The 24,114-nt window shown below is 47.9% G+C and overlaps 1 protein-coding gene across 2 annotated transcripts in view; it reads right to left on the bottom strand.

Moving 5' to 3' along the window:
- ADCY5 (adenylate cyclase 5) overlaps positions 1 to 24,114 on the bottom strand; it is a 157,077-nt gene that overhangs the window by 68,687 nt on the left and 64,276 nt on the right. The window contains exons 2-3 of one of the 2 annotated variants that reach the window (XM_067034428.1): positions 5,571 to 5,672; positions 528 to 677 (exon numbers count right to left, since the gene is read on the bottom strand). In XM_067034428.1, the coding sequence (XP_066890529.1) occupies positions 528 to 677; positions 5,571 to 5,672 (252 nt within the window). The remainder of the gene's footprint in view (positions 1 to 527; positions 678 to 5,570; positions 5,673 to 24,114) is intronic. The other variant, XM_059064339.2, reaches the window with a different exon arrangement.

Raw genomic sequence — 24,114 nt, 5'->3', positions numbered from 1 at the left:
TGGCCCAGGAGCCCCCTGAGGGTGAGGTTTAGGGTGAGACACGGTTGTCTTCCTTTCTCTGAACTAACCAAACCCCAGAGATCATCACAGAGAGATTGCCTACTGAGGGTGTCACAGGGGCTGACAGCTTAGTCTCCTCTCCTCCTCCCTCCCCCCTCACCTGGCAGGCACCTTAATCCCAGGAGGGACTGCTGATGCTCTCACCACCCCAATTCATCAGCCCCGGGGGAGAGGTGGAGGGCTGCTTCCTGCCACCCAAGCTGCTTGGTTTGCTTGCAAACCCCAGGGAGACTGAGGACGCAACAGGCAAGGGCAGGGCTAGAGCTGGTGTTCCAGAGCCTCCCCTAGAGCATTCCCGCAGAGCCAGGAACGCTGGGCTCCCTCCAGGAGAAACGTTCCCCACAGGCTGGGCACCCCACCAGGGAGGCGGGGCTGGACAGCTGCCCTGAGCACAGCTGGTGGGCAGGCAGCAGCTGGGCCGAGGCAGGCTCCCTGCCAGCTGTGCAGGGCAGGAGGGCCTCACTCACCTGCTGCTGGTTCTCCCGCTGCGAGTGCAGCCGAGCCTGGATGCACTCCCGGGTCTCCTGGAAGGCCTGTCTCTGGGAGACCTCAGCCGGGTAGTGGGTGCAGACGCCCACGATGTTGGTGCAGGAGAAAATGAGGACGTTGGAGACGAGCTGCAGAGGGAGAGACGAGGACGCGGAGCTCAGGCCTGGAGCCCCAGCCATGACTCTCCCAGTCCCAGAGCTCGGAGCCCCCAGGCCCCAGGGTGGCAAACGCACACCTAGCTGCCCGCAAACAAATGCCAAGGGCACCCACCCGCAGCCAACTGCTGGGAGTAGCCAAGTGTCACCAGTCAGGCTCTCTGATGTCCTCAGAGCCTACAGCTTGGCTGGCCTGTGACAGAATATGGCCCTAAGGATGCTGAGTCACTGAATACTCATACTGGCCATGTCCACAGTACCAAAGGCTAAAAGGTTAGGTGTCTTGGGGATGCTGTGACAGAGCTTTGTGTGTTGGGGGTGGCAAGGGCACTGCAGGGAAGGCTCCTTGAGGGGGACAGGGTTTCATTGTTTGAAAGTGCGACAGGGTCCAACAGGACAAAGGGCTGCTCTTCCACAGAGAGGCCTTAGCTGGCTCTTCCCCAGGAATCAGCTCCAAGAAGCAAATACTTGCTGATACCCAGCACTGTGTGAAGTCCTCTGGGGACTCAGGGAAGGATGAGGTCCCTGGCCAGCAGGGATCAGTGTCCACACAGGTCTCATCTCCTTCTCTGCACCAGCACCAGGGCCTCCTGACGACCCCACCAGCACACCTGCTGACAAGCACCCACCATTACCCCCACTCCTCACGGATGTCGTCCTCTGTGCTGACAGAGATGTGTGTGGAGAAAAATCACTGTCCCTCGGGGCAGAGACAAGGCTGGAATTCTTTTGAAAGCAATACTTACTGAAAAGCTAAGGGAAAACACAACTCAACCCACAAAAGCAGGGTTGACATAGCACATTCCAGGTCCTGGCAAAGGTACTGTTTGGTCAGAACTTCTCTTGGCAGGTACAGCTCCTGGGGTATCTGGGTAAACAGATCCTGGTCCTGCCCTTGCCTCAGGCCATACCGGACAGAAGCCACACAAAGAGGCTCAGCTTTCTAGGCCTCAATCACTCCCTCCAAACATTTAGTTCTTAGTCCCAACTGCAGAAGGGGAGCCCAGGCCGACCCCTGCACCTTCCACTGTGGCTCCTCCAGCCCCCAGGAGTCCTGCATTGGTCTCTAGTCCACTTGTCTATTTGGATCCCAAAGAGCCTCCCTCTGGGACTTCAGCTGCCTGGCAGTGACTGGCAGCAGCTCCCACATTCTTCTTCCAGGGTGTCTCTGGACCTAGAAGTCCTGTCCTTGGCTCTGCTCTGCATTCTACCTGAAGGCTTTTCCCAGCCCAGCTCTGAGGTGGCCCTGACCTCCACACAGGCTCTCAGGCCCAGAGCCATGTGGGCTCCATACCGGATGTGGTGCCATCTTTCCCTGGAGACATCCTATACCATGTCTGTCCCAGTCCATGCACAGAAAGAGACTTTTCCTCTCCCATCTCAGTCTTGCTCTCTCCTCGGCTACACAAAAAATTCTGGTCTCCTGGCTGAAGGACACTGTGGGCTCCCCTCCAGCACCTCCTGGCTCCCCTCCAGATGCCTCCCTGAGGAGTCTTCAGGGAAGGGGCAAACTCCCATTACCAGCTCCACAGCCCCACCAACACTGCTGCTCGCTCCCAGCCCCCCACCCCAACCTCAGCCACCCCCAAATCCTACCACTGTCATCTTATGTAAACGCACTGCAGAGAAAAACCCAACCTATTTATCACAAGCAAAGAAGACCCCTGCTCTACAGAAGCTTACAGTCCAGTTGAGGAGACAAGCGGTCAAGACTGACAGAGAACCAGCAACAGGAAGCAGAAACTGACTCATGCCAAGCAAGAGGGAGAGGAAGAGAGCACAGAGTGAGGAGAGACCCCTGGGAAGGCCCGGGTTTCCTGGGCCTGCGGTTAGGGGCATGTTTGCCGAGGCTGGCAGACATAAGAAAGGGCGTCCCTGAAGCGAGCATCCAGGAAGCTCAGACTTGTAAGGTACTCAGGGTCCTTGAGTAAATAACCCAGGCTCTCTGATCCTGAGGGAAAGTCCACAGAGAGGAGATGGAGCTGGAAAGGCAGACTGGAGCCAGAATGAAGAGGCATCTGAATGTTAGGCTGAGAAGTCCTGGCACAATCCTACAGCAGGAGCCACGAACACTGCTGAAGCAAAGAATGGCAGGATGAGCACACAGCTTCAGGAAGATTCATCAGGGGCAAGAGTAATGCAGGGAGTCGAGAGAGGGGTCAGGAGGCTACCACAGAAGCCCAAAGTATGAGGGAACAAAGACCCACATGAGGCTGGGGGCTGGCAAGGCAGAGGTGACTCAGAAAGAAGAGGCCCCAAGCGCAGGGAAGAAATAGACTGCAGCCTGCAGTATGAAGCAATGCAATGCCTGTGAAGGGAGACCCCAAGGACACACCTCCTGGAAGTTGCTGGGGACCACTGAGAGAGGGCTAAGGAGAGAGAATGAGATGAGGAGGTGGAGGCTGAAGGTGCAGACTACAGGGAATTCTGAAGAATGTTCTCTTTAGGGGTTATCTTTTGAAAGGTGAGAGGAAGGTGCCAGACGATAAAAAAAAGGAGTGAGGAGAAACTGGAAAGGAGAATATGAGGAGTTACCCTCAGACAGAATAATGCAGCATGATAATGCAACATGGCCAAGTGGGGTTTATCCCAGGAATGGAAGGCTGTTTCAACATCAAAAATCAATGTAATTCACCATATTAACAGACTAAATAGAAAACCATATGGTTATTTCAGTAGTTACTGGAAAAGTATTTGACAAAACTTAATATCTATGCAAGATTTTTAGTTTAATTTAATTTTTTTATTTTTTTGGCCACACTGTGCAGCATTGGGATCTTAGTTCCCCCACCAGGGATCGAACCAGTGTCCGCTGCACTGGAATCATGGAGTCTTAACCGCTGGACCAACAGGGAAGTCCCTATACAAGATTTTTTTTTAAACTCCTAACAAATTAGGAATAGAAGGGAAATTCCTCAATCTGATCAATGGCATATACAAAAACCTATAGCTAACGTCATATTTAATGGTGAAAGACTGAATGTTTTCCCCTAAGATCAGGAACAAAGCGAGATTGTCCTCTCTCATTACGTGTATTCAACATCATATTGGAGGTCCTAGGCCATGCAGTAAGATAAGAGAAAAAAATAAAATGCATACAGATTGGAAAGGAAGAAATAAAACTGTCTATATTTGTAGATGACATGTTTGTCTATGTAGAAAATCCCAAAGAATCTACAAAACAGCTACCAGAATTAATAAGCAAGTTTAGAAATACAAAAGATACGTGATCGCAGGAAACAAAGTCAATATACAAAAAAGCAACTGTATTTCTACAGGCAAGCAACAATTAGAAGTGAAATTTTTTTTAAGTGCCATTTATATATCACCACAACTATGAAATATTTATCCATAAATCTAACAAAATATTGCAAACCTGTTCACTGAAAACTATAAAACACTGATGAAAGAAATTTTAAAAGACCTAAATAAATGGAGAGACATACTATGTGCATGTATGGGAAAACTCAGTATTATTCAGATGTCAATTCTCCCCAAACTGATGTATAGATGCAACATAATCATAATCAAAACTCAACCAGGGTTTTTAAAAAGAAATTGACAAGCTGACTCTAAAATTTATATGGAAAAGCAAAACAACTAGCATAGCCAAAACAATTTTGAAGATGAACCAAGTTGGAAGACTCACACTACTCAATTTTAAGACTGACTATAAAACTACAGTAATTAATCTAGTGCAGTACTAGCCTAAGGATAGAAATATAGATCAATGGAATAGAATTGAAAGTCCAGAAATGAACCCTTACATTTATGGTTTGCTGATTTTTAACAAGAGTACCAAGACAATTCAATGGGAAAAGAATAGTCTTTTTAGCAAATGATACTGAGATAACTTCATATCCACATGCAAAAAAAATGAAGTTGCACCTCATAACTCATACCATACACAAAATTAACTCAAAGTGGATCAGAGACCTAAACATGAGAGCTACAGTTATAAAATTCTTAGAAGAAAATATAGGAATAAATCTTCATGACCTAGGATTAGGCAATGATTTCTTAGACATTACACCAAAAGCACAAATGATAAAAGACAAAAAAAGAGATAAATTGCCCTTCATTGAAGTTAAGAAGTCCTGTGCTTCTAAAGGAACCATCAAGAAAGTGAAAAGACAACCTGCAGAATGGGAGAAAATACCTGCAAATCATTTATCACACCTTTATTTTTGACAAATATACAAAGGCAACTAAATGGAGAAAGGATAATCTTCTCAACAAACGGTGCCAGAATAATTGGATACCCATATGATTAACTCAAAATATATAAAAATTTACTCAGAACAGTTCATAGGCCTAAATGTAAAACCTAAATCTATTAAACTTCCAGAAGAAAACACAAGACTTTGGATTAGGCGAAGATTTCTTATATACCACAGCAAAACATGATCCATAGAAGAAAAGAAATGATAAACTGATAAATCAGACTTCATCAAAATTAAGAACATTTGCCTTCAAAAGACACTGCTAAGAAAATGAAAAGACAAGCAGCAGAATGGGAAAAAATATCTGTAAATCATATATCTAATAAAAAGACTTGTATCCAAACTTCATAAGGAGCTCTCAAGTCAAAAATAAGAAAACCAACAACCCACTTTTTAAAAGAGCAAAATATTTAAGTAGACAATTCACCAAAGAAGATATAAGGATGACAAGGAAGCACAGAGAAAGATGCTCAAAATCATTAGCCATTAGGGAAATGCAAATTTTAAAAAAACAATGAGATACTACTAAACACTATTAGAGTGGTTAAAATAAAATAAAATAGAAAATGAAAAGAAAAGAAAAGAAAAAAGAACTGCCAACACTGGTACAGGTAAGAGGGTGTAGCAGCTGGAACTCTCATACCTTGCTAGTAGGAATGAAGAATGGTACAGCCACCTTGGGAAACATTCTGGCATTTCTCATACTTATGCCTGCCATATGACCAGCAACCTCACTCCTAGGTATCTGTCCAAATCAAATGAAAAGTTATGTTCACACAAAAATCTGTGCAGGAATGTTTTATGGAATACTACCCACCTATAAAATGGAACAATCTAGTAATAACACACAACATGAACGAGTCTTAAATACATTATGCTGAGTGAAAGAAGCCACACTCAAAAGGCTACATACTATATGATTCCATTTATAGGGCATTCTGGAAAAGATAAAACTGCAGGGACTGAAAACAGATCAGTGGTTGCCAGGAGGCAGGGGGAGAGGTTGACTAAAAGGGGCAGCAGGAGGAAATCTTTCAGGGTGATGGAGCTGTGCCATATCATGATTGTGTTGGTAGTTACACATCTATACGCCTTTGCCAAATCCACAGAACTGTACACCATAGAAGCTGAATTCTATTGTATGTAAATTATACTTTAATAAAGAAAGGACAGGACTAAGATCCAGGAGGGATAGCAGAGAGAATATGAGGAGACGGCTGGACAGGGAAAGGGCAGCCTTTCCTCTCTCTGAGGCCAGAAAGAGGGACCAGACTCTATTCTGAGACATGATCTCCGAAGTAATTATCAACTGGCCGATGCTGTATCTCAGTACTAATCCTCCTGACCTCTCCTGCTGTAACCTTACTCCTCCTGCAGCCAGAAGGCCAATAGCAACAGACGGTGCAAATCCAGGTAAAATGATGCGCCGTAACCCAATAGGGTCCAAATGGCTTGGCTAAGCTTAGCATGCCTCAGGGTTCCTCTCTCCCATTCACTAAACACACAATGGGGTGAGCAGGAAGACAGTGCTGGGTATGAGAGAGGGGTCTTGAGCAAGGCCCCATTGGGAAGGGTGATTTCAGCAAATTGGACCTGAGAGTGAAAAAGAGATTAACACATCAAACAAACACACACATACACACACGACACACGCCACACACACACACACACACACACACGCCACCCTTCAAAAAAGCAGGAATCTGTGTGCCAGGTTTTAATAGATGCTAAGGCCACTGTACAGACACAAAGGTTATGAATGGAGAGGAAACGTCAGTGAAATCTGATGGAATTCTGCTTACAGCCTTCCAGGAAGGAGTTTGTAGCTTAAAAATGATCTCACACCTCAGGCACAAGGGTCTAAATGCTGACCAGCTTTCTTCTCTACTAAAAATAATTATCATATATCGAGCCCCCTCATATGTTCTTATGTAAAATACTTAATTAGTAAATAATAGCAGGTATCATTCACAACAAGTAAGCAAGGCCTAATTAAGGGTTTGTTGGTTTTCCTTGTGCCGACCTCACAGGACATGTCCAACCACATGGAAGATGAGTGTGTGTGTGTGTGTGTGTGTGTGTGTGTGTGTGTGTGTGTGTGTGTGTGAAGGGATACCTACATTACACCAGGTGGAGTAACAGGGCACCTGGCAATACAGCAAACCTCAGCCCTGGCAGTGGCCTCAGCATTTGCTTTTAAAACCAGGCCTGCATATTGTTTGGGTCTGGGAGGTCCCAGGACCACACCAGGAGAAACCCTGTGAGTGGGGAATGTTTGGAATTCTGGTCTCCCAGTGGAAACCCAGAGGAGATGCCTCGGCTTATGTACAACTCTGCTGGCATTTCTAAAACACCAGCACTTCAGAAACCCAGTCTTTGGCTGTCTGTAGGCTGCAGGTTTGATTTGGCCACAGGTGAAGTGACAGTCCTCAGTGTGTGCAGTGTCTCCATGGCAAAGGTTGAAAGGACTGCCAGCAGCTTGCCTTGGGCACTGCCATCCTTGCTGCCCCTTCTCTCTGAGTTTTCAGGGGGGACCCAAGGGCCCGCTGCCATAGGCCTGCTACTAACCAGTCCTGAGAGAGGCACAAGGCAAAGAGGAATGAGGAATGAACGGTTTGGAATAGAAGGAAATAAGTTGGGGAAGACCCCCTCACAATCTGCTATTTTGCATGAATTCTGTTCTGGACAAGTCAGCTTGCCCTTGCAAGTTGGTTCACAGGGTGGACCTGGTGGCGGTGGTAGGAGATGGGGAATCAGAATTCCCCAGGTAGCCAGATTTGGTGACTGGGGAGAGGGGGCAAGATGTTCAGTTATATTTGAATTTCAGATAAACAACAATTTTTTTTAAGTATAAGTACGTCCCATGCAATACTGGGGACATATACGACACAATTATTTGTTTATATGAAATTCAAGTTTAACTGGGCGACTGTATTTTCACTGGCAACGCTAACAGGGAGCCCCTTCAAACCTGCCCTCCCCCAGCTCTGATACCGCCCCCCTTGGCTGAGCCCCAGCACACTAAGGGTGACCCAGCCCCCACTCCACCCCACTTCCTCTTCCAGATCCTCTTCCACTCTCAGTGGCTCCTGCGCAGATAGACTACAGTAATTCCTCTTCACATCAGGGCCTGAAATCACCCCACTTGAGTGCAAGTCAAAGCTGAGATCTAATTTTCCAAATCCACCCACCTGGACCCAGGGGGCTAGACCACCTCAGGGCCCTGGGGGCTGAGGACCAGCTCTCCAGTACTCTGCAGCTGTGACCTGGGACTCCAGCCTTAAAGACAGGCAGAACCCTTTCTGTTCTAGTCCTTTTTCTGTTTACATACACACGAAACTAGCAACCAAATGAGTCCCAAATAAAAGGAGCTGACAAGCAGGACAAGGGTTCCTTCTGCTGTCCCAGATTTCATTTCTCCTGCGTGGTGCTGATGGGAAGCTTGGGGGACCTCGGTGGAATCCCATTATGATGTAAAATAAATCAAGGAAGGATAATCTTAAATTATATACTGAGAAGGCATATCAGCAGGGTTTCTTGTATACCGTACCATGCTCGATTAGGTGCTAAATGGCTTTTTAAAAATATTACATATTTTAACTTTTTTTCATCATAGTGATGCCTCTTTTAAAAGTTTTCCTTTACAGAGAATAAAGATTGCTGTACTTTTTTCGGTGATCAAAGTCACATTATCTCTGCCTGAGGGTTTCTGTGATGAGGTCCTCTTTCATAGAGGTGGCTGGTCCATCTCAATGGCTCTGGACAAACAAGACCAGGGGCTCCACTCACTTCATTCCTGCTAGGGGTCTGCCCAGGTGGCACCCACCCCTCCTCTGTATTCCAGCCAGGATCTAGCTGCTCGGTGCTTGTCAATCTCTCCTGAACTGGAATCCTCTATGCAACTATCCTCTATGTCAGAGATCCTCATATCCCCTTATATCATGACACTTCCCTGCTCAAAAGCCCACCAGTAAAATAAAGCCCACACTCCTGTGCTGGTATTAAGATTCTACAAGTCTCATCGTGGGCCACGTTCCCCTTCTCCTCACTACCCCAACCATATGGCTTACTCACTGCCTCTGGAAATACCAATCTACAATATGATTCTAAAAGTACAATGTTTGGGACTTCACTGGTGGTACAGTGGTTAAGAATCTGCCTGCCAATGCAGGGGACAAGGGTTCGATCCCTGGTCTGGGAAGATCCTAGTTGCGGAGCAACTAGGCCCACGTGCTGCAACTAATGAAGCCCGCGTGCTCTAGGGCCCACAAGCCGCCACTACTGAGCCTGAGTGCTGCAACTACTGAACCCCCCGCCTAGAGCCTGTGCTCCGCAACAAGACAAGCCACCACAATGAGAAGACCGCGCACCACAACGAAGAGTAGCCCCCTCTCGTCACAACTATAGAAAGCCCGTGCACAGCAATGAAGACCCAAAGCAGCCAAAAATAAATAAAATTCTTAATAATAAATAAATAAAGTGTGCAATTCAATAGTTTAAAAAAGTAATCTATAAAAGTACGATGTTTATTTAATACAATTTTACTATTACTAAAAACAAATCGATAATTAGCATCTGCTTAATCCATGTTTAGGAAAGACAACGTAGACTAAAATAGGAAAAAAGACAAGTATCTAGGAATGATGGGGGCCAGCAATTTACAGCCTTCAAAACACCTTCACAGGTAATATTTCATGACACCCTCATTGCATCCTTCTAAGATAAGCAAGGTGGGTGGCATCACCCCCTCCTGCTGATGCGGGAACTACGGCTTGGCTGAGGCAGGAGCCACAAAGGCAGTCACACAGCAAGGCGACGGCAGAATTCAATCAGATTCTCATTCCAAGTTCAGAGCTTGTCCTGCTCTACTGTACGAAGAAGTTGTTATTTATCCCAACTTAATTTAGGTCCACTTTTGTTTTATTCTATTTAATAAAGAAACACTCGACTTTCTTTCACCCTCGTCCTAAGTGCCCCAGGCCTTCTTCATATATCCTGGTCACATAAATGCTGCTGATTAGGGCCCTCCTCCCAGTTGCTGCCTCCAGCCCAGCTGTCTCCCAGGAACTTGCCACGGCAGGTGAGAAAGGCCCATCGCTTGTCTTGTGAGGCCAAGCCTTACCCTCGTAGAGTGTCCTTTAATTATGTTTTCAGCGAGATACAATTCATATACCATAGAATTCATCTGTTTAGAGTATACAGTTCGGGCTTCCCTGGTGGCGCAGTGGTTGAGAATCTGCCTGCCAAGGCAGGGTACACGGGTTCGAGCCCTGGTTTGGGAAGATCCCACATGCCGTGGAGCAACTGGGCCCGTGAGCCACAAGTACTGAGCCTGCGCGTCTGGAGCCTGTGCTCCGCAACGGGAGAGGCCACGGTAGTGAGAGGCCCGCGCACCGCGATGAAGAGTGGCCCCCACTTGCCACAACTAGAGAAAGCCCTCGCACAGAAACGGAGACACAACACAGCCAAAAAGAAATAAATTAATTTAAAAAAAAAAAAAATAGAGTATACAGTTCAGTAGCTTTTAACGCAATCTCAAGGTTGTGCCACCCTCACCACTAACTCCAGAACGTTATTAACATCCCCCCAAAGAAATCCCACACCCATTAATCCTTGCTTATTTCCCCCCCCGCAGCCCCACCCCCAGCTCCGTCAACTACTAATTTACTTTCTATCTTAATGGACTTGCCTGTTCTAGACATTTCATATAAATGGTGTCATGTAATAGCCTCCTATGTCTAGCTCTTTTCACTTAGCATAATATTTTCAAGATTCATCTTTGTTTAGCATGTATCAGTACTTCATTTCCTTTTATGGCCAAATAACATTCCATAGTACAGATATACCACAGTTTGTTTATTCAACCATCAGTTATAGACATTTGGGTTGTATCTACTTTTTGACTGTTATGAATAATGTTGCTATGAACATTCATGTACAGCTTCTTTCAGAGACATCTGTTTTCAATTCTCTTGGGTATATACCTAGGAGTGGAATTGCTAGATGTTATGGATTGAATGTTTGTGTCCCCTTCCCCTAAATGCATATGTTAAAATCCTGACCCCCCAGTGTGATGGTATTAGGAGGTGGGGCTTTGGGAAGATGATTAGGTATGAGGGAGGAACTGCCCAAGTGTTTTCCATAGTGGTTGCATCTTTTATATTCCAACCAGCAATGGCTGAGGGTTCTGACTCTCCACAATCCTCCCCAACACTTGTTTTGTCTGTCTTTTTTATTACAGCCATCCTAGTGGGAGTGAGGTGGTATCGCATTGTGATTTTGATTCCCTTAAAATTTAAAGCAAATAGCGACAATAACATGTAAGGTAGTCTACTCTGTAACTTAAACGGCTGCGCCTTTAGAGAGAAATGGCCGCACTGTACACTTTATTTTTGTTCTCTTTGGTCACTTATTCCTAGGAAGACCCCAGACCTTGTGTACACAGCCAGAGAAAAACAACAGCTTTCATATAAGAGTACTTATTTGAACAGGACATCCTCTTAATTCATTCAAAAAGCATTGACTAAGCATCCAGTGCAGAGCACCATACTGGGGCACTGGGGAACCTTGACCCCGGCCACCCAGCCCCTCCCCTCCAGGACTCCAGGTCTGGGGGTGGAGGAAGGCATATGCACAGAAGCAGCGGAGAGGACACAAACTCTGCAGGCCTTGCGGTGTCGTTAACCCCAAGTTAGTTCCACAAACGCTCAACAAATATGGCAGAGGAGATAATACTCTTACGATATGAAGAGGTTTATAAATTAACAAAGAATAAGTAAAATTTAACAGAAAAATGGATAACGTAGATGAAGAAGCTTTCCAAAGAAGTAAAGTTACAAATGACTTATAAACACATGATATGAAAAATGTGAACCTCACCAGTAAGCAAAGAAATACAAATGAAAACAATATTTTGCCTATTAAACTAGCAAAGCTTTTTTTTCATGGTAATAATGATGGCAAGAATGCAATAGAAAAGGCACGATACCATCAGTGGGGATGTGAAGGCACAACCCTTCTGGAAAGCAGTCTGGCCATGTGTATGAAGAGCCTTAAAAATGTTTATACTCTTTGACCTAGATTCAGTCTCCTCTCAGGAATCTGTGCTACAGAAACTCAGTAGCTTGGGCTGGGCTTTATATCCAAGGAGAATTAGAAAACTTAAAAATGGGGAACAGATAAATGTTGAACAACTAGAGGATAGTTAAATAAATTATGGTGCTTCAATACCCTGGAATATGTCAGGGCTTTCAAATGTTTTATTCGAAGAAGATTCAACATCTTGGGGAAGTTTGCAAAATATAATGTCAAGTGGGGTAAAAGGAGAATACAGAATTGCATATTCAGCATGATTCCAATCTAAAAATATATGTATGTTAACAGTGGTAGACTGTCTCTAGGTGGTAGCATTATAAGTATTTTTACCTTTTTCTTTAGACCACTGAATACTTTTCTACCATACGTATGAACCTTAAAAGAGAAAAATGATGAATTTATTTTAAAAAGAGGAAAAACTTACATGCTTTTACTCTGAGCATGGCAGGCTGAAGGAACTTCTTATCTAAATTGAAGAGATCAGAATTCAAATGCCTACAAAACCAGCCAGAATAAATCAAATGGGAAAAGAGATTCGAACAAGAAAAAGAAGTCACGTCTGGGCAGTGGTGACCAAGAAGGCTAGAAGTGTCTGGGGATGGAACCTGCAGTGTGGGCAGCATCCGGGCAGCCAGAATGACAGGGGAGGGGTGTCCAGGTGGCAGAAACAACCTGAATAAAGGGGTGGAGGGAGACAGGTGCAAGGCTGCCTGTGGAATGCGAGGAAGTCAACGCTGATGGGACAGAGCCAGCAAGGGGAACTGGCCAGAGACAGGGTGGGGTTCATGGCTGGATCACAAAGGACATCCATGTCAAGTAAGGAGCTGGCACATGACCCAGGAAGCATTAAAACCTCTTGGTGGCTGCATTTCCCAAAATAAAAAATATATTAATTTTTCAACTTATAAAATGTGCTTTCATTAGAGAAAATTTCAAAATCATGGAAAAAAATCAATTTAGCCCCCAAAGACAACCAGTGCTGTCTGGTTCCTTCCTCCTGTCCCTCCTTCCTCTCTAATCTACTCACAGTTTTTTGTTCTTGCTTTTGTGAAGCTGGGATCTTACTGTTTCTATGATTTGGTATCCTGCTTTTTTCACTCAACGCTATAGCGTAAGCAAGTTCCCCTGTTATTACAACTTCTAATGCTGCAGGCTTTCAACAGGGAAATGTGATCAGAGATGCACTTCAGAAAGATTAATTGGACAGCTGGAAAGAGGTAGTCAAGAGGAAGGCGCTAGAGATGGAGAAACCAAAAGGAGAGGTTGGGAAATGGCACAGATGAGAAAGGCCAGCACCTGAGGGGGGCTAGGGGCCTGCAAAGGGAAGGGGGAGCCGTGTTGGGAGGTCCCAAGCAAGACATTTGCCAGAAGTGGCTCTCCAGGGGAAGGGAAGTTTCCATGGTGAGTGGAATGAGTGAGACTGTGTCATGAAAGCTAACTGGAAGAGAGAGATTAAAGGAAGAGTTGGAGGGCCAACTGAGTCAAGTCTGTGGAAGAGGCTGACAAGGTACCGTGAATCAAAGGTTGTTAGGGCCCTCCCACAGGTGACCGCTGAAGGAGATTGGGTAGAAGAGGGGTCCAGACTGCAACGGATTAAGTCAGAGGGGCTGTGAAGGTGACTCTTAGGATGCTTGAGAGGGAGCGTGGAATGAAGGGAAAGGCGGGAGAACCAGATTTATCCAAAGGCAGAGGCAGGGGAGGACTACAGGGGCAAAGGAGGACAGAAGTCTATTGAGCTGCAGGACAGCACTGTCCACAATGGCAGCCGCCAGCTGCACGCAGCTGTGAGCACTTGAAATGTGACTAGTCTGAACTGCGGTGTGCTGTAAGTGTAAATACACATTAGAGTTTGAAATAGTTTTTTAATTACTTGTTTAAATAATATACTAGAGATACTGGGTGAAGTAAAAATACACTATTAAAATTAATTTCACCCGTTAAAAATTTTTTTTAATTAATTAATTAATTATTTGCTGTGTTGGGTTTGTTGCTGTGCACAGGCTTTCTCTAGTTGCAGCGAGCAGGGGCTACTCTTCATTTGCAGTGCGCGGGCTTCTCGTTGCAGTGGCTTCTCTTGTTGTGGAGCACGGGCTCTAGGCGCGCAGGCTTCAGTAGTTGTGGCATATGGGCTCAGTAGTTGTGGCTTGCGGGCTCTAGAGCGCAGGCTCAGTAGTTGTGACGCAGCTCTGCAGCACGTGGGATCTTCCCGGATCAGGGCTCGAACCCCTGTCCCCTGCACTGGCAAGCGGATTCTTAAACACTGCGCCACCAGGGAAGTCTAAATTTCACCCATTTTTAAAAACTTTTTTGGCTACTGGAAAAGTTAAAATTATGTATGTAGCTCTCATTATATTTCTGTTGACAGCACAGCTGTAGAACAAAGGGGAGGCAAACAAGAGGGACTGGGAGCACGGTAGACATGGGACAGACCACAAGCTGATTTGCAGAATATCAAACTGCTGTTTTTGAAAACCTGACACTCAGTGAATTGACCTAGAGCCCCACCTTTGGGCCACAGAGGGACTGGCCTCCCTCCCTGCCCTTTAGGGGGTCATTTTCCAAAGACTCAGATTCTTTCATCTACTAGGCTCAGAGCAGACTTCAGATGGTATGCCCCAAGACAGCCACTCTCTCTGGCTTTGGGGAGCATGAAATGTACAGGAGAAAAGGGACAGAGGTCTCTGGGCGCTGAGGCTCAACCATAAGATCCCAAGGGACCAGAAAGTCTCTCATGGGGGGCTCAGGTATAGACTGATGTATTAAGACTGTATTAAGACAGGATGTCAACATTTCTAGCATGTCATGAAACTTGGGGGCTTTGGGAAAGTATATGAATTTAAAACCATGGGGAGAAGGGGCAGCCCGAGAGCAATGAATAAATGTCTGGAAGGCAACACAGTGTAAAGAAAGTACTAGGGACTTGGGAGGCTAAGTTCTCATCCTGGATTTGCCACAGAAAAAAAAAATAGCACTTTGGCTCTAAGCAAGTCACTTTTCCTCTATGGGCCTCAGCTTCCTTGTCTATAAAACCGGAGAGGCAGTGGGTGATGGCCAAGGTCTCTGCCACCTGGGACAGTGCATGGAGTGGCCGTGGCCTGGGGCTCTGGCAGCGCAACTGTCCTGAGCACACCACTATGAATGGAGACACACCACTTACAGAGTTTTCCGGGAAATCTGATTTCAAATATTCTGTCCCATGTTCTTCTGAAATGCAATAAAATGCCCAACATTTCAGCATATAAGCTGCAGCTTCAAGACAGCTGGTCACACCTGGAAGTCATACAAAATCTCCCTTCTGATCCATGCTGAATCTGTGCGGAATCCCAGAGGAAGCTGGAGTCCTTCAGAACCTATGCCAGGCAACAACACCCCTCACGCACCCCCAAGGTGTGGGAATCACACGTACAAAGCAGTGTGGAAATGCAGATACGTTCCCACACAAACCAAGGCTATGAGCTGGGGCAGAGGGGTCGGGGGTGATGGACAGGCTAGCTCGGTGGGAGTGCCTTGGTAAGGCTTTCTAGAGAAGCTGGATGGGGCTTCGCCGCCCATAAACTGCTTCCCATGCAGTTCTCTGACCTCTGCGGTAAGGGAGAGTTTGCTCTGTGGCCTGGCAAGAAGTTTTAGTGGGCTAGAAATTTATTTATAATCTGAGTGCAAATGAAGTTTCTCTCCTCCATCCTGGAGAACAATTATCCAGCCCCACCTCCCCAAGTTCCTCCACCCTCAGCATCCTCCTCCCCCTTCCAGGAAAATCAGACAAGCCTTCATTGTTCTAGGTGAGCAGTGGTGACAGCTGAGGATGATGCTGGGCTGTGTAGGTGGAGGGAAGGGGCTGACAAAATGCTGGAATCAGATCCCGTGGGAGGGAAAAGAGCAGCCCCTCCCCAAACACTGAATTCGGCTTTCCACCCTACACAGGTGAAGCGCGGCTTTCCCTCGTGCCTTCCCTACCCACACCGCCTCCCTCCCTCCAGTCCTCACCTCCAGGGGCCCATTTTAGGTCTGCTGAATTTGGAAGGAAAAAAGAAACACTAAAGAGAAAGTGAAATTGCCACCAAGCTGCTTACCTAACCTCTACTTGAGTGCAGAACATGTACGGGGCTGTGTCTGTCTGTGTGGCAGGCTTGGGCACCCTGTGAATGACCCAGGATGGAGGGTCACCCTGCAGCTGCTCGGGACAAGGCAGGCTTGCCCAGCTCCGTCAGGTACCGCAGCAGGGATTCAGGGGGCTCCAGAGGTTACCCCAGAGGTTGCCTGGAAAGAGAGGCAAGGAGATACCATGGAAGGAGTGCTTTGCTGGGAGTCAGGGGACCCGGACTGACCTTTGCTGGTCTTGTGACTTTGGGCAAATCACATAACCTCCAGAGCTAGCTCTGAAATGGAGTTATGGATGCCTGCTGATTTTACCAATGCAAACACATTACAGGTGTAAAGCAATACAAGTTGGTCTAGGGATGCCCTGAACGGCTGGGAGGGGTGAGAACTAGATAAAAGCCCTCCAGGGGCTGGCCACGCCTCCTCCTGATCACTATTACATCCTCCAGGACAGGCTGATACATATCAGGCACCAATAAACACTTATTAAACGAATAAATGAATGAAAAGGACATCGAGGGCTACAAGGTACTTTCAAGGCCTTGAATATTCCAGCTCACGTCAGAAGACGGTCCAGACACCCAGCCATCTTTGCCTCTGACACTGAGTACCAAGCACAAGGCAGGAGAGCGGGTTACAGCACCCCATCCATGGGAATTCAAAGGCCCGAGTTAGAATTAAATAAAACACAGGGCTTCCCTGGTGGCACAGTGGTTGAGAGTCCGCCTGCCGATGCAGGATACACGGGTTCGTGCCCTGGTCCGGGAAGATCCCACATGCCGCGGAGCAGCTGGGCCTGTGAGCCATGGCCGCTGAGCCTGCGCGTCCGGAGCCTGTGCTCCGCAACGGGAGAGGCCACAACAGTGAGAGGCCCGCGTACCGCAAAAAAAATTAAAAAATTTAAAAAAATAAATAAAACACAGATGAGGCCAAGAAAGATGGACAAATGAATGTGGCACTAACTGCCGTGGCTGCTAAGGGCTTGGAGAGCGTTTCTACCAAAACAGATGAGCCAGGAGGCAAGTCTATGTGTCCCTGTGAGTGGGTGCACAGCTCTGTTGGGCTGGGACCTGGGAGACCCAGGTGTGGTCTTGGTGGGTCCCTGACTGGCTGGCTGGCTTTGAGCAGATCACTGGGAAATCCCTGGATGCTGGACCTGGGAAGAGAAATGAGGTAATGTGGAAATGAGGCTTGTGAAAAGGCTTGATGAACAGTGAGGACCTGGATTACTGCAGGGCCTGCCCTTCTCCTCACAGCCTGGGCTGCCTCAGCCAGTCTGCTGGGTCCCATGAGGTTTCTTCTTATGTAAAACAGGAGAACACGAGCCCACGTCTCTCAGCGGCTTCACAAGGGCCCTGACATGCTATGACTCGGGGGTCCTTCTCTGTGATGTGACTCAGTCTCCCAGAGAGAAAACCAAGAGTTGGCCCCGGTCGCCACTTACTCCCAGCTGTCCTGCTAATGAGAGGTAGGAAGGTTGACTGGGGCTGGCACTGAGAGTAAGAGCCCAATTCTTGGGATGAAAGAGTTAAAAAGAGCTAAGTCTTCTTCCTCACGAGACACGAACTGGGTGCCAAGCGTGAGCCATTAAACTCATTACTCATTACACCATTACTGATGCAAGTCTATAAAAAGCGCCTAGTGGAAAGAGTGCAGTAAATGTTCATTTGCAAACTGACCCCCCAGAAGCGTACTTTCAGCTCGAGGGCCATCTGATGGACAATAGATTATCACACTACCACCTCTCACCACGTCCCTTTAGAGTAGATAATTAGGATTAACCTTTTTACTTAAAAAAATAATTTTAGGGCTTCCCTGGCGGCGCAGTGGTTGAGAGTCTGCCTGCCGATGCAGGGGACACAGGTTCATGCCACGGAGCGGCTGGGCCCGTGAGCCATGGCCGCTGAGCCTGTGCGTGTGGAGCCTGTGCTCCACAACGGGAGAAGCCACAAGAGTGAGAGGCCTGCGTACCACACACAATAATAATAATAATAATTTTACATTTGCAACAACATGGATGGACCTAGAGATTGTCATAATGAGTGAAGTAAGTCCCACAGAGAAAGACAAATATCATATGATAGCGCTTATATGTGAAATCTAAACAAATGGTACAAATGAACTTACTTACAAAACAGAAATAGAGTCACAGATGTAGAGAACAAACTTATGGTTACCAGGGGGAAAAGGACAGGGGGAGGGATAAATTGGGAGACTGGGATTGACATATACACACCACTATATATAAAATAGATAACTAATAAGGACCTACTGTATAGCACAGGGAACTCTTCTCAGTACTCTGTAATGACCTATATAGGAGAATAATCTAAAAAAGAATAGATATATGTATATGTATAACTGATTCACTTTGTTGTACACCTGAAACTAACACAACATTGTAAATCAACTCTACTCCAATAAGAACTAAATTGAAAAAAAAATAATTTTAAGGGCCATGACAGAGACTGTTAGTTGTCCACCTAAATACATTCTCCCCTTCTTCCAAAACATTACACCGTGGCTGGACACATGTCTGCCCAGCTAGAGTATTTTTCAGCCCACGTTGCAGCTAGGTGTGGTCATGTGACTGTGCTCAGGTCAAAGGGATGTGAACAGAAGTGATGTGTGCAACTTCTATGCCTTCTCCCTCTCCATCGTCAGACAAGCCCCTTGCCCTACCTGGACCAGCACCTTTTTTCACTTTCTTCTAGGCGGGAACACGGATAGCCCCCAAACGCAGCTTTGACGATATAGATAAGAATAATGGCCTTGTGGGTGGTGGAGCAACCTCACGGGACCAGACCAGGTCAGTCTGGAACTACTACCTGAGAAAGGAAGAAACTCTCATCTTCTGAAACTGACTGTATCTTGGTGTCTCTTTGTTACACGAACGTGCCTGCGAACAGCAGAGGTCCACAGATTGGAGCGTCCAATGACAGCCTGATCCCGTCCTTCCCCCGCCTCTCCCATCACTTCCTCCAGTGCAGAAGGGAGAAACCACAACATGCAGAGCACAGAAGATGAGGGAAGGCAGGATGGGGTTGGAGGTGTGAAAATGGGAAGCCCACTTCAAAAACGGTGGAAGGTTTCCGAGGCAGTGGTCCTGACAAGAATTGGGCCTGAGCCCAGAAACCACACCAGAGACAAAGCAGACAGACTGGCTGGATTCTCAACGGCAGGAGGAAGCAGAGTGGCTGTACTCCACAAGGTGGGAAACGGAGGCCCAGAGGAAAGAAGGAACGGGCTCTGCGTTATCTCAAGGAGAAGCATGGTGTGGGAAAGAACATGGCACCTGGTATCAGAAGACCTGGGTTCAGGTCCTGGCTCAGTTACTTATGAGATGAGTGGTGCGGACTGAGTCATTTCACCTTAGAAAGCCTCAGATTCTTCTCCTAGAAAATGGGGAGATACTATCTACTTCTCAAGGACTATTGATAAACTAAATAGGGTAATAATATAAAATGTCAGAAAAGCAGTTATTCTCCCCCTGCCTACCTGGTTTAGTTATAGTGAAAGCAAGAAACTAAGAACCGCAACCAATCTATGGCCAGTCCCAGCGTGGGGAGTGGGGAGGATAAGAACATCGATCAGTATTTGTTGGGCGTCCTGAAGCACCAGGAACGGGGCTGGGAGTGTTTCTCAGAGCATCTCCCAGGGAAAGGGACACGTGGCCAACCGCCCGAGAGTTCTAGTCTGGCGCCTCAGGACCCTGTGCACAGGCAGCCTGGCTTCTCTCACCCACGCTTGGAGGACCAGGCAAGGACTAGGGCAAGGCTGTCACTCCCACAGCCCTGGGGGCAGAGGCCTCCAAAGATGAGAGGAGCTGGAGAAGGGAGCTCCTCTCCTCTGTCCAGTGGCCACTGCAGGCTCTAGCCTGGCGACGACAGGCCTTGACTGGGAGTGAAAGCAAAGACCAAAGCTTCTCTTCTCAGGGGGCTCTCAGCAAACTGTCAGGCATGCACCAGCAGAGGGGTCTGCACCTTAGCTTCCTGCCTGATGGTCACTCGGCATTTCCACACAGTGAAGCACAGGAAAGCAAAAGGTGCCTGAGGGCCTCACCTCGGGAGCAGCTGGGCCTTGGGCTGCTCCTCAGCCAGGTTTGGGGAAGAATGAGGGATTTTTGAGAGGGTGGGGCAGCAAAGTCTCTGAGGTCTATAGTGAGACTAGAAACAGGGCCTGGGACCCCTGGCCCGGTGGTTCCCTTCTCATCTTTGAGCCCTTTTTCCTCTTTCTCTTCTAATTTTATTTATTTATTTTTTTAAATTAAAATACAGTTGATTTACCATGCTGTGCCAACCTCTGCTGTACAGCAAAGTGACTCAGTTATACACACGTAGACATTCTTTTCCTCCTTCCCTTATACAATCCAAGCTCTTTTCTTTCTTCAAAAAATTACTTGAGTTGGTGGAGAAAAGTGCACTCAAGCTCAGCCCTCTCCCAGTCCTGGAGGGGTCCCTGATACCCCAGCACCACCATCGGATGACCATCCTTCAGACTTTGCCTCTCTGTCCTGGGGTGTGTCCAGGAGCCTTGAAAGGTGAGCTGCCACGCCAGCCCAACGCCTCTTCTCTTGCCTCGGTTTACCCCCATGCTCCCTGCTAGAATACCAAGCCTTCTCGGTCCCACCTGCTCGCACCTACTCCAGCCCCAGCCTCGTCGTGGCTGGTCCTCCTCACCTCTCCCCAAAGACTGGGCAGCAGCACTCTGCTCTGCCCCCCAGAACACAGGCAGAGAGGGCATTTCCCAGGAACACTGTGGGATCCAGAAAAGCATCGCGATACTCTGTGGGGCAGGATACCAACCCTCAAATGGTACTCCCATTCTGAGAGGGCCCCAGGTGAGAGGAGGCAGGAGAGTCCTTTCTCCTCTTCCTCTGGGGGAAGCAGAGTCCTTCCCAGGGCTCAGAGGTGGATGGAGAGAGCCCGAGTCCTCGGAAAGGATTCTGGAGTGGAACCTGAGCCAGCAATACCAGATGCTCTCCATTCCCCGGCCACGTGCATGTGCCTGGAGCGACAGAGCGTGAGAACAAGAGAGGAGAGGAGCATAGCAGCCTGCCTCCCCACCAACCCCACCCCGCCCCACCCCGCCGCCCTGCCCCACGCCAGCAGTGAGGGCAGGAAAGCCCAACCAGGCTCGTGTCTGGCAACAGAGCCATGTGACAATCCCCTGTGGCTCAATGTCCACACCAAGGGAGCTGCCGTGGTAAGGTAGCCTAGGGCGCACCCTATCTGAAGCAAAGGGCCACTCCCCTAATAAATCAGCTTTGCAAGTCTGGATGTTTGTCAACTGCTCTCTCTTAAAAAGGGCCACGGCTACAGCAGAAAGCAAAGTCTGGCAAAGCCACCTCGGACCCCAAGCAGCCTGAACCCTGACAAGCAGAGGCTGGGGCAGGGGTGCTCAGAAAGGTGGACACTGGACCACTCGGCCTCCTGTTCTCTCCTGGTCAGCTCAGGTGCTCATCCACTGTGGGAATTATCCACAGCAGATTACTAGCCAGGGTCAGCCAGGCTGCTCTCTGGGCACACGGACCACACGTCGCAGAGCCTCAGCACCCCACACTGTGCTTAGCATGCTACAGGTACTTGATAAATGCTGGGTGAGCAGGAAAATGGGAAAACATGTCAAGGAATGACTGGCTCGTCCTCACCACAGCCATTTCCAGGCAGCAATATGTACACAAGGAATACAGACTGATGTGACCTCAGCATGAGCCCAAAATAATTAAGAGAGGAAGTCTGCTACAAATCATGCAGTGCATTCCAAACTATCAAATGCATTTAGAAATCCTCTGCTGTTTGGTATTATCCATGCCTCTGGCTTCCTAGCTTAATGGGGCTAACTGGATGAACACTCAGAGGGACAGAGGACTCTCTTGGAGCCCACCAGTCTCAGCTGGGCTGCTCCAGCAGCCAGACTGGGACTGGGAGAATGAGGGCTGAAGGGGCACAAGATCTCCCCACCCCAACCCCATGGTCTCACAGCAGTGACCACCCCCCCTGCCCTGAAGGGCCCTGTGGAGGGAGTTGGGGTAGGAGTCCTGGTGAGCACCTCAAGCGCTAGCACAAGCCAAGTAAGCTAAATCGCCCTGTCAAAACAAACCACGGCAGGCACTTGCAGGGCTGGCCCCTGCTTTCATCTCTGCCACTTGCTGAGCTGTGGAATTTGGCCAAGAAGCCAAGAGCCCCCAGGTAACAAGGGATCAGGGCTGAGGGAATACAGGACCTGGGCTGGAGTCTAATCCCATTTTATCTGCATGGTCACTTGGGAACTTTAGGATACATTTCTTGACCTTTTGGCTCCTATCAAATCAGGACAGGACTTGCCTATATTTGAAGGACAAGTTTCTACTGATCATTACGGCCAACTCCCAACTCTCCACATTAGGGGAGTCAAATCAGTACGTGGCTGGCCCCATGAGACAGGCTGGAGACATTCAAGATGTGGCCCCTGGCTTCAAGGCGCTCACAGTTAGGTGGATGACACGGGAGAACCCATAGGAATAGATGATGGAGAGCAAGATGGCTGGGTTTAGACTGCAAACACCTCTGTGGGCCACAGAGGCCAAGACAGGCTTCAGGGAGGGGGCGAGGTTTGGGTGGGGAGCTGACTAGGGTTTGGATGGGGAGGGGAAATTTTCAGATGAAAGTGACAGTCCTGGAAAACTCCTGGCACGGCTGGGGCAGTGAAGAGACTGCCCAGCAGGATCAGAGAGTGACCGGTGATAATGCTGCACCCAGCTGTGGCCCAGGTGTGAACCAAGGTCTACCAGGATGGAATGCTTGTCTTGGGATCACAAGCAATAAGGAGCCACTGAAGGTTGGTGCGGGAGGGGGGAGTTTCATGATGAAATGATTTTTAATAGCAACTACTGTCTATTGAATGACTACAATGTGCAGATATAACCTCCTGTAATCCTCAGGACAATCCTATGAGGTGGATGCAATTAGAATTCCCATTTTACAGACAAGGAGACTTGTGAGGCATGGCAAAGTTACGCAACGTGTTCAAGTCCACACAGCTAGGACGTGGCTAACCACTACGCTACCTGGCCCCCAAGAAGGAAGAATACGTTGTCGGCAGTTGCAAAGAGCCATGGAGATGGCAAAAGGGAGGAGCCGCAGCATCCATTGGGAACCTGGGTCTGCAGGCCAGAAATACTGGTACATTAGGGAGATGAGGCTAGGGATGGGGCTGGAGAGGAGAGCTGAATCCAGGAGATTCCATGAGGAAAGTATTGACAAAATTTGGGACAAACCCATACCAAGCCTCAGGAGACTCAAATATTTAGGGGACCCTTGACAGGAATGGAAAAGTCGAGAAAGGCACCAAGTATGGGGCAGATGATGGGTTCAGTCTGAAGAGTGATGAGTTGTCCACAGAGTGGACACTGCCATCTCTCTCCTCGTTGAGTTCTTCTCCCACACAGCCTAACCTTCACCTGCAGCCCAGGTTTTCACAAGTTACCCTCCAGGGGACTGAAGCTCCCACCTTCCCCCATCCCTTCCACAGGCCCCCCATCTCAATGACACGTCCACCGCTACCAGAGTCTCTTCTCCAGGGAAGCACATCTATTCCTGGGGTAAACGGACAGGATCTGGTTAGTGTCTGTTCACTGCCACGGAGTCCAAAGTGAGGGACTTATTATTTCCAAGGCTGTGCATGTGAAAGCATGCACGCATGTGTCAAGATCCTGCAGATATAAACAGCTCTGCCTCCAAGAAGGAAGCACACTCTCATTTTTCCTCAGTGGATGACAAACAGAGATAAACCAGGCACTGAGCTTTCCCAGGTCCTGCTGTCAGTAATCTCAGCCAAGAGGGCTCTCCATAGGACGTCCTTCCTGAAAACTCTGGGCCCTGACAGTCAAGTGTCAAGGCATCACCCCAACAACCAGCCTACCCCACTCTGGGCTCAGGCACCCATCTGGGACAGGCCCCTCTGTTCCCAGTTTTCAGAGAAATCTGGAGAACAAAGGATATTTACAACCCAAG

The sequence above is a fragment of the Kogia breviceps genome, chromosome 5 (genome assembly GCF_026419965.1).
Source record: "Kogia breviceps isolate mKogBre1 chromosome 5, mKogBre1 haplotype 1, whole genome shotgun sequence".
Taxonomy (NCBI): domain Eukaryota; kingdom Metazoa; phylum Chordata; class Mammalia; order Artiodactyla; family Physeteridae; genus Kogia; species Kogia breviceps.
This window is presented reverse-complemented; position numbering and strand designations above follow the sequence as displayed.